At 37.6% G+C, this 15,551-nt stretch overlaps 1 protein-coding gene across 2 annotated transcripts in view; it reads right to left on the bottom strand.

The window, feature by feature from the left end:
• RETREG1 (reticulophagy regulator 1) overlaps positions 1-15,551 on the bottom strand; it is a 72,159-nt gene that overhangs the window by 36,965 nt on the left and 19,643 nt on the right. For both annotated transcript variants that reach the window (XM_074873975.1, XM_074873976.1), the window contains exon 3: positions 14,470-14,500. In XM_074873975.1, the coding sequence (XP_074730076.1) occupies positions 14,470-14,500 (31 nt within the window). The remainder of the gene's footprint in view (positions 1-14,469; positions 14,501-15,551) is intronic.

The following is a 15,551-nucleotide window of genomic DNA, read 5'->3' as shown; positions in this document are numbered from 1 at the left end:
ACTCACAATGGAAACAGCTTTGTTCCTGTACAGCCCTGACACGAGAAGTTAATTCAATAGTTGTTCAGACACATTTGGAGCCTTTGCTATCAATATGCAAGACAATAGTCTTACATGCTTTTGTCTCAGTTTGTGTTCCAAGAAAACATATACCTGGACTTGGCTAAAAGTTTTAAAAAATGTTTAGAATAGTATTTTTTTAAAGATCAAACATGGAAACCACAGACATTACTGCTCTGACTGATTTTATTACTCTGATCTCATGCCTAAACGCATAAAAGCAAGTTCTTAAGGTACACATTGACCTTTCAACTTCCATGGAATTGGTGGTAGCAACAGACAGTCAGTCTAAAATTGGGCAACAGCTATCTCACGTGCCTGTCTGAGATTTCTCAGACTTTAACATTTATATAAAATTTATTAACATTTACAAATGCAGAACTAAATAGATGTGTTTATTTCAGTCCTACTATGTCACTTAACTGAGTAAAAAGGCAATGTTTGTAATGCTTTTTACAAGAACAGCTATATTGGGTCAGCCAAAGATCCATCTAGCCCTGTGTTCTGTCTTCAACAGTTGCCAAAATTGAATACCTGGGGACAGCTAAGCAACAGAATAAGACCACGGGAAAATGCGTAATGATACTTCCATGAAATACAATACAGAGTCCAACAATCTGTAACTCAGAGACTTTCAAAGCCAGTGGTGGTGATCTTTTATTTCATAGCCCTCAATTAATTTTTTTCAAAGAACTGTCCTGTAATTTATATTTTTAATCCACATATAGTTCTAACACTCACAACAATTCTGTATCAAGGATTTCTAAAGCTTAGTTACGTCTTTTTACTATTCCTCAGCCTGCTGCCTGCTATTTTGATGCCTCCTCATTCCAATAGTGTATGAGAGAAGGCATGTTCCTTATGGTATCTTTGAGACCTCTAACATATTTCTCCTTAATTATTATTCTTCTCTTTTGAAAGACCCTATCTCATTTACTTGTTCTTTATATGGAAATAGTTCTGTTTATTCGTTCTACCTTGTTGCTCTACCCCGGACTTTTTTCTCCTGTATCTTTTTCTGGGAGGTAGCAGATCAGAACCACACACAGTATTCAGGATATGGACATACAACAAAATTATAAGTGTGGCATGTGGCTGTGCTTATTTTTGCCCCGTATGTCTTTTTTACTGATACCTAAGAGTAGATTTAGGCTGTTGATCAATGCTAGTTTTGTGAGACCACATCCTAGTCATGAGTGGTTACAGTCATCTTCAGACTCTTATTTTGTATGTGAATTTAGGACTGGTGTTCCTGCGTAACTTTACAGTTACCTACACTGAATTTCATGTTATTCTACTGTAAAAGAATCCTGTAAGAATCTTTGGTTGGTCCTTGCCTTCATTTCCTTGAATAATTTGGTGTCTCCAGCAGGCCTGGCCATCCCACTATTCACTGCCTCTTCAGGATCACTTATCAGTACATTTATCAGAATGGTTCCCGCACACACTGCTGCAGGATTCATTCTCCAACCTTCCATTAACATGAAAGCTAGCCATTTACTCTTACCGCTGTTCTCTATATTCCATCTGGGTTTTTTATTCATGGGAGGATCTTCTCTCATATTCCAGAGTTACTTATTTACTTTTAGCTAAAGCCTTTTGGAAATTCAACTGGACTACATCAAACTCTACTCAGCATTCTGTTATAGTATTCTCGTCTGGAGAATGTTAATATTTTACTTTTAAAAAAAGTTTAAAAAAATATTTCTATTACTTTCATAGTGGATATTTTTATATTCACCATGAAATTCTCTTAAGCATTACATCACACTATGAACTGACCTACAGTAACGTCAACGGCCACAGCTACGTCAGTGATCTGTTAATTGTACTACCAACCCAAGCATTCAGTAGAAAAAGAATGAACTTTTGAAAGAGTATCATTCTCCTTATATCAAATCTAAGCTAGGAAAAGGAAGTGTGTGTCATATAGTGCTGTGACCATAACATTCATGTGGACTTGAGAGAACTTTTGTAGTTTTGTGCTACAGTAAATATTTCTCCCTGAAAAATTTTATTAAAGTGAATATGGCTGATCATCCATATTCAAGGAGTGGGGAAACTTGCAGAGCATGAAAAACATAATGAGCATATGCTACCCTCTATCTTCCTCAGTGTAGAAAGAAAGGACGGATAGCTTTACAGAGCTGCTTTACAGTATTATTTAGACTCTAAAACATCTTGGAATATTAACAAAAAAAATTATTAGGGCACAAAATATTATTTCAATAGGTAAATATGCAACATCTCTTCTGCCAGTGAGAAAAAAGAAAAAAAAGGAGATTCAGGGAAGGAATATCATAATATTTGTTTCAAAACAGCTGAGCTGTTTTACTCAACTGTTATGTCGAAACACCTGAAAGAATATAATATGTTATTCTGCTGATAGGCTCACATGCTTCAACAAAACTGTGTGCCAGGACATTCCTTACTAAACTAGTGACTAATCAGATGTTGTGCTGGGAAACACACCCTCACGTGTTACAACCACCCAAGCATCTGCAACATTTAAAAAAAAAAAAAAAAAAAGGGACTACAACTATAGGTTCTCATGTCCCCTATAAATAATTTCCATCGCGTGTTTTGTAATCTAATGCTTGTATTTGGCAAACTAGATGCAATTAAAGGTCAAAACCTGACTACTATATAAATTCAACTCTACTTACTCTGATCCTTCTCCTGACTATCACCATTCTAAAGATTCCAAGCAATGACGTCCTCTTCCTTCCATGGCAGCAATTAGTATATATTTCTAAATACCTTGTTTCATTAATCATAATTGTTTCTTGCTTTTTTTATCAAGTTCTCAAATTAACCAAATTTGCTTGTTTCATTTTCCTTCTTATTACCCTCAGATTTCCAATTTTTTAGAATTTGAAAACTTGACAGGAATCTGGAAGAAACCAGATTTTTCTCCTCAAAATAATAAAATAATAAAAGCAGAATGTCTGCCTGCAGGAAACAAGTAATATAGACCAATATCAAAAGGGGAAAAAAGCGATTTGTACTTGCAGGAGAAAAACATCTTTTTCACGTTTTTGTGTTTGGCATAAGCCATACCATTTGCTTTTCATGCAGTCTTTAGTGATAATATGAAAATACAGAATATGGTTAAGCTTACTACCTGTTTTTATGGAGTTTTTTTTATCAAATATGATTTGACTTGTGTTTAAGAACAGCAATTCCAGAATGAAACAGTCCGTTTTTTTTTTCTTAATCGTAAAGGCAGTCTCTATTTAAAGTAACACTGGGGGCTCCCTGAATGCTATAGTTTATAAATACCCTTTAAGATGACAAGTCAAATGACTTCAGGATTGTAAGTTATCTCTCACAGTTGTTCAACTGTTAAAATGGAAAGCGGTAAGAATAGAATAAAAATACCGATGGTGAAAATGTTACATATGCAATGGAATAAACATTGGGAATAGGACACATGACCATTTTAACATTAATCTTTCCACTTAAGTTTACTCTCTACCCTTTAAAAAGGTCAGTTTTGTGAACTTCTCTCCTGATGAGCAATTTGAGGTCTGTCATTCTGTTCAAAGCTTCGCACTGATCAGAAATGCAGTCTTACTCTACTCATGATCTCTCTGGTACCAGCTGCAACGATATTCTTTTGGTTTAGGCATTAATAATAATTCAATGCAACCCACCTAATTGTAGAATAAAGAAAATTTAAAAATATATACAAAATGTGAAAAATATCAACATTACATTTGCAAGCAGAACAAATCTCTGAGACAGGCAAACATACCCAGCAGCTCTGTGGCTGTTCCTGGACTAGGCAGTAGCTAAATTTATTGTATGATATAACCCTACAAAGAGTTACAAAAAGGATGTTTTGACTATATGTCAGTTCTCTGTTCTCTTTAACAGGGCTTGGTACCTTGCTACTCTAAAAAAAGTACTATTGCTTGTTAACCAATTCAAAGATACAACAATGTGCAGCTAAGGTCTACCTGTCTAGATGTTTTAGTAAGTCCGCCTAAGCTCTCTAAAATCTTTTAACTAGAAGATAGCCTTGCTAACTCTGAGAGTTGCCCTAAAAAAGGGTATTCTTTAGAAGGAAGTGACTTCTTCCAGTTTGCGCTGTCTGCAAAGCCATGGAATACAGTACCTCCACTTGAAAATAAGGTATTAAAGATTGCACTCCAACCAGTAACCTAGTGTTAGTTCCAGTCACTGATATGCAGCTACTTCCGCACAATCACAACTACAAATGGCAAGACATTTGACGTGGATTCCCACCATAAATTAGAAAATCCCAGAATACTAAACACTTGTTCAAAAGTCTTTATGGACCATAAATATTCAGGGTGAGGTCTGACAGAGGCAGGGCAGGGAGTGATGAGCTCTTCCGTTCAGAATGATGCAACTGCTTCCAAGTCTTCTCCTTTCCCTGTCTGAGCCAGGTAGGAAGGTTTTTGGTACCCTTCAAGAGGCAATTCATAACTTGAGCTTAAGTTCAACATGTGAGTTGAAGTACGCCTGTCTAAGAATGAACATTACTTTTTGGCTGACATTTTATAAGAGTACGTCCAAAACTTTTGGGTCCTTCAAGTGGAAGGATCTTTATGTAGGATGAGGGGTCTTTCTCACTTTCCCCCACATACACTTTATTCCAAGTTTCACTTTCTTATTGAGGAAATACCTGTCAATCACATCCTTGGACAGGTTTTCTTATAACGCTATTTAGGCCGGCAGCCAAAATATAAGTATACCCTTCTACACCCTGCCTCTGAAGTATGCTATTTATAATAAACACGTCGTAAATATAAACAAGTCAAAAAAAGAAGCAAAGCAAGGGCTTTATACTGAAGTGCAGTAATACTTAGAATTGATAGCAATATATGAAGTGTGCCTGCCAGTCACTGACAACTTCCAAGCAGCTTTGAAAAACACATAGGGAAAGAATAACAGATGCTATAGTTAGCATGAGAAAGCTGATCTGGTCAAAAATGGTCAGAGAACAAGATTTTCTTAGATTCAGGAGGTACCCAAATATCGTCCTTTTTCTTTTAACTCATGTGATACTCTCTGTGGGGACCTTGCACCCCATAACAAGCAAAGATTAACTGCTTGCTTCAGGAGGGGTCCCTAAAGACAGAACAAATGATCTAAGATGGATGGTACCAGCACAACTCCTCTGCAGTTTTTAAGATACAGTTTTTCTATAGAGATGTTCACAGGCTTAAGAAATCAACCCACGAAGATGGGATACGTGAATACTTTAAGAGAAGCTTGTAGCTTTCATCGTACATCCAACGTGTGGCCCACAACTCAACACAGAAGAGTATGTTTTGTCTTCCCTGTAATTAGACTTTTAAAGCTTTATCTCTGCTGCTGAAAAATACTGGCACCAATACTGCTGTATCAGTAAGAAACATGAAAATATTAAGAAGTGAAGGACACCTCCAAACTGCCTTGCTGAAAGCTGGAAAAACTTGGCAAATGGCCCACAAGTGCACTGTACAAATCAGCAAGTTCAACTGCAGCACCTGCTGTACTTGCTCTTGTCTATGATGGAAGAGTAGATCTAAGCACTTGTTATTGAGATAGTGCAAAGTTGAGAAAGGGACAAGTGGCATGGGAGAGCTCCACAATAGCACTAACCGTTTTGGCAAATTTTTTTCTGAATCTCTGGCTTGTTTCTCCACTCATCTCCTCTAGGAAATTTTCTGTATTTCCTTTATCACTCTCAACTCTCATCAGCTTCCCGAAGTTGATTTGTTTTCTTAGTGCTGGAAACAAGCTGAACTAAAAAAAAAACCCCAAAACACCTGCAATTCTATGTATCTTGTACTTAATGTTTAGTTAATACCGTGATCAAAAGAAACATTTTATCATTACAATATACATAACAATAAAAAAAGATGTGAGATAGCCTAGATGATGGTAGGGAGGTTGCATTTTTCCCCCAGTGATGATAATCCGGGTATTACGTGACATGCCAGCGAGCATGACACAGAGCTATCAGAACTGGGTCAGCTCGGAATTAGCAGTTCTTAGGTTGTTCACAACATACAAATCCACCTGGCTGTGCTCACAGACACCTTTAACAGAAGTGCATTTTTGACACAGCAGACCCAGAAGCAAAACTCTCATGAACAATTGCACGGTGACTGCAGCTCCATACTTCAAAAAATTAAACACAGAATAGAGTTGGCTTTACTATATTGTTGGAAATTGCTGAAGAAAAACTGCCTTATGTTTAAATAAAAGATGATGAACAAAGGCTGTATTTCCATCCTCCCATCATTACGGAGCTAGCATTTTTCAACTGAGTGTAACAGTTAATTTTTACCAATGAGTAACATAGGAAAATAATTACTGAGTCACTTTTGCACAGGATGCAGCATACCCTGCAGTTTGCAAAGACTGCACTTACATCGGGTATTAAAGTATTTCAAACCTAGTTTATTTACGTATAGTAAAAATACATGTCTCACTGTGCTGGTGCCCAGATGAACTTTTCTGGCAAAATCATAGAATCATAAAATTATTTAGGTTGGAAAAGACCTTTAAGATTGAGTCCAACTATAATGCTAAGTAGAAGGTTTTTCAGAAGCTTCCACATGAAATCTCCTGAGGTTATTCCATGAAATTACTCCTTCTGACGTATTGAAGGAATAATATTTGTTTAGCTCTGAGAAGATAAAAACAATACTTCAAAACAAAAAAATTCAAACAATACGCTTAGAAATTACTGAAATCTCCTGTCTGTAAGAGATTAGCAAGACCAAAAAACAACTGTCAAATCAGACTATGTGAGGATTTCTCAAAATTTTAAATATTTGTATAAAAACACTTTTGTTATCAGAAGAACAGAAGACAAAAAATTTCCCAGAGGTAAACAACAGTAATCTTCTGAAAGACTCCCTAGTATCTCCGTGGTGAAAACCCAAAATATACAATATGGAAATCTTTCAGAGCTCTCTAAATAGGATAAAAAAAAATAGTTCTTGATAATTTTGACTACAACTAGCCAGTGGGTTAGAGGAAGAGACAGGAGTGTAGGACAAATTAAAAGAGTAATAAATTTCTCAAGGAATTATGGTTTATGAAGTTAAAACTAGAAAAAATAGGGCTATCTAAGCAATTTCAGTTCAACTGCTCTCACTTGGATGCTCAGAGAGATACTGACCAAGTTAGTAACACAGCTGAGAAACTGTTAAAGCTGTCAACAAGGATTATTCAGTATCGAAAGAAGTAAAAAACGCCTATTTCTTAGAGAAGTCCATAGCCTGTCCTAAAAATGGAAGCGTGCATCTCAACTGTTGCAATGTTTTTGAAAATTTCCTGTATGACACTTAAAAGCAAACTGCAAAAATACAGTTTAGATGCAATCCCTATAAGATAACTTCATGTTTAATTGAAAAGCCATACCAAAGGGCAGGTGTTGGAAGTATCTTGTTATATGAGATTGATATGTCCTTAGCATTTTCATTCAGTATTTGCACTAATCTTTCAGATGACTGAGTGGCAATACTCTGGGAGAAGTGGCAGGCACTGTAGAGGACAGAATCAGGGTTCAAAGAGGAGCTCAAACTGGAAAATGGCATGAAACAATCAACCAGCCAAACTCATCAGGGACATATTGTATTTGCAAGACAAATGCATAAATACAAAATGGAAAACAACTTAGTACAGAAGCAGTGCAGTGAAAAAGGAGAATGTTCCCATCAGAATGTAAACTACTTGAGTTATTCACGATAGTCTTAGAAAAAATAAATCTATGCCTGGGGTGCATTTACAAGACATTTATGGTATACGGCACAAGTCATCTCTTTTACCTAACCCTGATAAGGCCTTGGTTTGAGCATCATGCTAGAAGCAATACAGATACTCAAACATGAATGATAAAAGTTTCTGAAAACATAACTCACAACTCAGCAAATATTAAACTAGGTTGATGGAATACATCCTTATAAAAAAAAGTTAAAGAAGCCCCAGTAAAATTCTGTTGGTCCTTTGTTTCTGCTGTTACTTCCTCAGAAGTTACTCTTTTCTTGCAGCCACAATAATGTTTCACCTTTATTTTTAACTAATAGGGACAGAAGGCAAATAAGGCTTACAGAAAGAGGTACGCAATATTTGTTTGGTAGTAGTAAAGAGGCTGGACAATTCCAACATTTTCTCCACATCTCTTCCATGCACCCTCCATAATGAAAGGTGAGTTGAGCTCCTGGAGACGAGAAGGAGAGGAAAATGTCTTGTGATGGCTAAGGCAGAATCACGTTATAACCAGATTACTAGAGAACCACAGATAGTAGGTCTGACTTCAAAAGTCTACAAAGCCACTCTATGTGAGAAGAAATCAGTTATATGCAGCACACATTATTCCTGGCAAATACAGGAAAAAAAAACAAGCCAAACAAGCCAACTACTTCTACCAGTGAGATACATAACACCTACAAAAGCTGTGCCATCTCCTTTGTTTCCCTTCCCCTTAAACAAAAAAGAACCAACCAACCAAAAAACAAGGGTGTGTAGGAAAATGTATCAAACAGTCTTCAAACTTTGTGACAGTTTTGCCACAGTTACAGCCTTTCTATTGAGGTATTATTATTTTCTGTTCCTGTAAGAAAATGAATACACAAGTTTTATAAGAATGATGATTTTATCATTTTCCAAATGTAAAAACAAACCCTGAAGAACACATTACCTGGGAAGTGAGCTAACAACTTGGAAATAACTAGCCAGAAAGCAGCAATAAAGTCACACAACACAAAAAAAAAGGAAAAGAAGTGTCAAGAAGTTTTTGCAATGCAGACAATTCTTTCTGCAATCTGTAGGAAGTTTAAGCATTTATATATAATATGCCTTTATGATTTGAAAAAAACCTCACCATGCATATTTCTAGCAATCTGAGTTGTGACAATGCATCATATAAAACAAAGAATAATTACAATTTGATACTTGAACAGTACAGTGGCTACTGAATAAATAAAATACAGGTTTAAACTGTAAATTCAATTTCCATTTGCTAAGACTACGGTTCCACAAGTATGCATCCACTTTCTGCAAATTTTTTATATTAAGAAAATCTGGGAAAATCATATTTTTAAGGAGAATTTTGAGGTATGTTATTCAGCCATATATATATTCCAGCACAAATTCATACAAATATTTGAGCTGAAATGAACAGAACAGCAAACATGACAAAATACCAGAAGTGACAGTCTTTGAGTACACTAGATGCCTTGAAATTATATTGAAACAACAGAAGAAGGAAATATTTGTACTCTGAAGCCTATTTTTATCTATTTATCTATTAGACTATATTCTGCACTCTGCCCTCCTGTAGATCCACAGGAAGCTTTTTCTTCAGTCTGTTACCAGATTTCATGCAGTTGTGTACAGCCATGTGGAGAATGGATCTCATGTGGATGACCAAAACTAGACTGAGAGACTGCACAACAGGAACTGATACTGATAGTCCTATGTTTCGGTACTGAAACACATGACTGGCCTTGGCTTACATTAGCTTTGTTCCTATCTGTAACACCAAGGAAATGGACTAACAAGCATAAACACTTCCGTTACAGCCTTGATTCTATTTAGATTTCCTAATGGAAAAAGACCTCTTATTTCCTAATCTGCTCATCTGCAAAGAGGTCTCTTCACAACATCCTCAAGGACAGAATATTTTTCTTGAGATATTAAGCAACGCATCCTCAAGGTCTCAAGAGTGATCTGAATATACAATCAAACTGTGCTGGAAATTCATTTCAGAGAAACTGCTTGTACACACAAAGAAACAGGGGCAAATCTAGTCACCATGCTTGTTTGCCGAGCCCTGCAGTTGTTATTGCTGTGAAATGGTATTCCAACACGTTGCTGCAAGAGTCAGCTTCTTATTGTAACCACAAGCACTAGTCAATGGCATCTTTAAGAGAGACAGGCCTTCAGACCAGCAGGGAATAATGACTCAAGGGTTGTAAATGCTCTTACCTGTCTCACCATCCTAAGGTTACTGTACATACATATTCAAGGGAAACAAAAAGTCACCATTAAAGTACAATGAACCTGACCAGTCAACAGACATTTTGTTTAGGACAAAATGAATCATGCTCTATATCTCACGAAGTATTTCAACTCTTTCTCCATTGATCATGTAACAAGACTAGGCAGACAACATTAGAAATCTTTAGGCAAATGACTTGCAGATTGTCTTAAGCAAACTCAGCAGGCAACGTATATGCAAATCAGAGGTATGTAAAGCCTCAGACATAATAAATGAAGAATTGTAATTAGATGAAAGGGGGGATTTTCATATTTATCTTAAGTGATAACATGAAGAGTTCTTTCCATTGTTGTCAGTGACATATTAGGAATAATTTTGCACAAGGGCATTATGGAGTAACGATTAAATTCAAAAGATTTTTTTTCTTCTTCTTGGTAAAAAACAATAACCACACATTGTATGAAGTCTGTCAAGCTCTGAATGGGGCTAATACAGAACACTGTTCTTCAGATTGTGCTGACTATTGCAATGCATATAAATGTCTATGAGCTGTGCTGATGCAAGTGAGGAATTTGTGTAGGTCAAAAGATGAATTCAGGTCTTGGAAAATTACGACCTGAATTTGAAGCTGATCTGTCACAACAGGGATTTAGCACCTGTCGGTGTAATAATGCATGTGGTTCCCTACCAAGCAGTAATGCTCCCCTGGAAGCAGGCAGCAACTTTGATGGCTCTGGGAGTCCCCAGCTATCCCCACAGTTAACTCTCATAAAAGGAATCCATGAAGGACAGACTGGAGGAGGGGGGTGGCACGAAACAGGAATGTCCCGGGCTTGGACAATAACCTCTGTGCATCTGTTTGTAACCTTCTGTCAGTGAATACTATGATCTTAGAAATATCCCAGCTGCCTAACTACTGAGCTTCAAGAGAGCTTCAATATTAACCCATGGTTTTCAACATCAAGTCCTAAATTGCTTCAAGACAGCTGCCAGTTAAAAGCTGCAAAGAAGAAGTGTCTTTTTTTCTTGTAATGTTCCTGTTTCTTCTTACAGAAGTCTACGTCTCGATCACTCTGATCATATTGGCAGTAGTGGATAAGACGTCCAGTTCAGGGTGCTGTGCTTTATTTTTTCCTCCTCTTGGGACCAGAAGAGAGCATGCAAGTCTACCTGGGAGGAAAGCCTCCCTCTGGGAAGAAAAAGTCTTTCTTTCAAACTACAGGGCCAGGAGAACCCTTTCAGGACTTATTTTCATGGTCTAAAGATTTATAATCAAGATGCTCAATGTATAACAATGTAGTAAGTACTACACACCTACTGCAGTCTGTGCGGGTGATGGGGCTATTAGTGCAGTAGTGAGCTTAACACCATCTTTGGTCAGGCAAGTCTCTTCCTAGAAGTCAGTAGCTTTAATTTGTTTAAGAAAATGATAAAGCATAAGGGGACCTGAAAACTAACTATGCAGAGCTGCCAATTTTTGCAGCATTAAATCCTCTGTTTCTGGCTTATTCTCTTCAGTCACACTCTGATGGCCATTTTAAAGAAGTGTTGCTTAGTCTCTTCTCAGGCTGCAACTGATTATTTTTGAGGCTTGCTATAAAAGGATAATTTTGAATTAATATTAATTTGACCTCCTTAAGTTTGACCACTCAAGAAATGAAGGTGTGCCAGAATTCCTGAGCATATTCTAATATATCTACCAGCACTGACTAGAGAAGCGTCAGGTTTCAAAGAAATCTTGCTAGGATAGAAAGAAATAAACCACTTTATAAAGAAAAAGAGAAATTTAACAAGTGACCTTCTACAGTGCTCCTTTAACAGTTGTTACCCATTTTTTAAAAAGGCAAGATATCAGTGGAGAAGTTCCTCAGAAACAGAAGCAGATTCAGAAACAGAATGTGCTACAAGAGCCTGCTTCACTGAGAAAGGTTCAGGATGAGATCTCACCTTGCTTCAGTCCGAAAATTTTTAACTTAGAATAGTATTAAATGACTCCATTAGAAATAAAAGCACAGGTCATCTCACATAGACACATTCTACATGGGAGACAACTAGCATTCTCCATTTGAATTATGGCAATGAAAAAGAAGTGAGGCTATGCTTGCTTTAACTAGTCAGCAGTGCTCAACAAAGCTGAAGGAGGACCAAAAGCAAGCGCAACAAATTAACAATATCTTTGCTGAAGGACTCCAATCTCTTTGATGCCTGGATTGTATGTGCTGCAGAAGGGATGCACAATGCACATGAATGTTGAAAAAAATGCAAGTTCCAGAACAGTGATAATCAAACATTCACACTCCAACTACCAACTACCAAGCTTCACCTGCAAAAATAATAGTACAAACCATGTCATTTCACTATTAAAATCATCATAAAGCTGTGCCACCATTTATGAAATATCATAGTGCAATAGTGACTGATTGATATTAATTTTCAAAAACTGAATTATATTAACACAAAAGTAAAGCAGGAAGCAAGTCTGTTCAGATCATTTGTTACTTTCTGACCGTATCAATTTTGATAAACTAAACTGTGTGTGGCAATGCTGACAGGCACCAGAATTGGTCATTTATGCAGTGAAACCATTAAAAATAGCTCTTGGCACAGTTTTGGCACATGCTAACTAGCGCTTTCCTAAACAACCCAAGGTAGTTTCAAAGTTGGCACAGACCAGGAATCCTCTCCAGCCTGCACAGGGCCATTCTGCATGGACCGTAAGGCAGTGAAGTGCTACGGACACAGCTGTTTTGAGCCTGTGGGCCATGATGCCAAAGAATGATCACGAACATGTTTAATTTAATAGAATAGGCATTGCCTCTCATTCAAAGTACCACAGATCTACTGATTTTTTTCTCTGTATGTTATTTAAGAGTGTGTGATTCTCTGCTGGGTAGTGGTTTTTGTAAACAGTATGGGGATATATTTAACACAGCTTGCTTATGTAAGATAACATGAAAACAGTTTTTCATATCCAATCTTGAGTAAAATGAAGAGCAACCATGCACCCAGTCTCAACATCTTACAGCAGTTCTTCCAATTTCAACACAATCAACAAGCATATTTATGTTAGCATTCAGAAAAAAGAGAAAACCAAACACCCATCCACAGTGCAAACAAATGCAAAGTCTTTACATGAACTTACAAAAGTTCTAAATGAAAGCTAGGGTGCAACAGTTGAAATTTCATTTATGTTAAATAACCTCTCTTAAAGCTGCCTTAACGCCAGAGGTCTGTGAAGTGTCTGAAGCAACATCTATTTTTAGAGAAGGTATGCAAGAGCCAGAGAACTGCAAACCAGTAAAGACTCATCTCTGCTCTGTGCAAACTGTCAGGAAATCTAATAAAGGACAGGCATGCCTGTCCTATGGCATGCTGTAAAGGACATCACATCACAAACGTTCTGTGCTTTCAGAGATTCAAACAGCTTGTAGATGAACACTGATATCCAAAAAAATTCACCTGGATTTCTGAGAAGGCTTTCAACAAGGTCTCTCATCAAATGTTCTTATCGAGACTGAGAAGTCATGGTATATGAGGAATTATTCTGGTAAAGATGGAGACCAAATGCAAGGAATTGCAGAACTTTAACTGCAGAGGAATAATGCCTTAAATATAGAGAGTTTTATTCTGAAAATGGATTGTCTATAAACCATTTAGAGACACTGTTTACACTGCAAACAAATTAAATCAATTCTATACTCTATAACAACATGATATAAACATTTGCCTGTGGACTGAGACAGCCCAATGGCAAGTCAACAGACTTCACAATTATTAATTTCTATTCCTATGGACATCAACTAGTATTTATTTGAAATTATAATGATCAATTACTTGTGTTGGCTACTACAGAGGTACAGAGAAATGCCAGCAAGCTTACCTACTTCTAGACAGCACTGGTATAATGATGTTCTAAAAGAAAGTTACCTCATTAACCAACACAGTATTTTTCCCTAATAACCAACTTCAAAGAAAACACCAATTCCCCGAAAACACAAAGCATGATAATCCCACTGTAAGAAAAAGCATTTCTAAACGTTGTGCTGGTTTTGGCTGGGATAGAGTTAATTTTCTTCATAGTAGCTAGCGTGGGGCTAAGTTTTGGATTTGTGCTGGAAACAGTGTTGATAACACAGGGATGTTTTCATTATTGCTGAGCAGTGCTTACAGAGTCGAGGCCTTTTCTGCTTCTCACACCACCCCATTTTGATATGTTACTGCATACTTTAACGTAACTCAAATCAGAAAAAATACACTTCCTACAAAGTTATTAAAAATTAAAACTGGTGAACAAGCAGTATTAAACTTAGAAAAGACACTAAGATCAAAATAATTCAGTTCTATTTTAATTAGAGGGAAAATAGACTTTCTAAAATTCCAGACTAACTGTAAAAAAAAGAGAAATAAAGCAACGTATGTATTTAAAATAATATACCTACTTGCCAACGATGGTCCTCCAAAGCTGCGCACCTGCAATTGTGGGAATGTAAGATGAAACACAATGCATTAAAACAGAAACAATCTTTTTTTTCTTTGTTCATAAAGAATGTTCAAATTTCATAGAATCATAAAATCATTCAGGTTGGAAAAGACCCTTGGCACCATCGAGTCCGACCATCAGCCCTACTCTACAACATTCTCCCCTACACCATATCCCCCAACATCTCATCTAAACGACCCTTAAACACATCCAGGGATGGTGACTCCACCACCTCCCTGGGCAGCCTATTCCACTGTCTGACCACTCTTTCTGTGAAAATTTTTTTCCTAATGTCCAGTCTAAACCTCCCCTGTTGCAGTTTAAAGCTGTTCCCCCTTGTTCTGTCACTAATCACCTGTGAGAAGAGACCAGCACCAACCTCTCTACAATGTCCTTTCAGGTAGAGTGATGAGGTCTCCCCTCAGCCTTCTCTTCCTCAAACTGAACAGTCCCAGCTCCCTCAATCTCTCCTCATAGGATTTGTTCTCCAGGCCCTTTACCAGCTTCGTTGCCCTCCTCTGCACTCGCTCCAGCACCTCGATATCTCTCTCGTATCGAGGTGCCCAAAACTGGACACAATACTCCAGGTGTGGCGTCACCAGTGGAGAGTACAGGGGGACTACCACCTCCCTACTTCTGCTGGTCACACTATTTCTAATACAAGCCAGGATGCCGTTGGCTTTCTTGGGCACCTGGGCACACTGCTGGCTCATGTTCAGTTGCTTGTCAGTTAGAACGCCCAGATCCTTTTCTTCCAGACAGCTCTCCAGCCACACCTCCCCAAGCCTGTAGTGATGCATAGGGTTGTTGTGGCCCAAGTGCAGGATCTGGCACTTGGCCTTGTTGAAGCTCATCCCGTTGACGTTGGCCCACCAATCCAACCTATCCAAGTCCCTCTGTAGAGCCTCCCTATCCTCATGCAGATCGACACTCCTGCTTAACTCGGTGTCATCTGTGAAGTTACTGATGATACACTCTATGTCCTTATCAAGATCATCAATAAAGATGTTGAACAGAAATGGTCCCAACACCGAGCCCTGA

Source organism: Strix uralensis, chromosome 1 (genome assembly GCF_047716275.1).
Source record: "Strix uralensis isolate ZFMK-TIS-50842 chromosome 1, bStrUra1, whole genome shotgun sequence".
Taxonomy (NCBI): domain Eukaryota; kingdom Metazoa; phylum Chordata; class Aves; order Strigiformes; family Strigidae; genus Strix; species Strix uralensis.
Note: the sequence above shows the minus strand (reverse complement) of the source record. Positions and strands in the feature narration are given on the sequence as shown.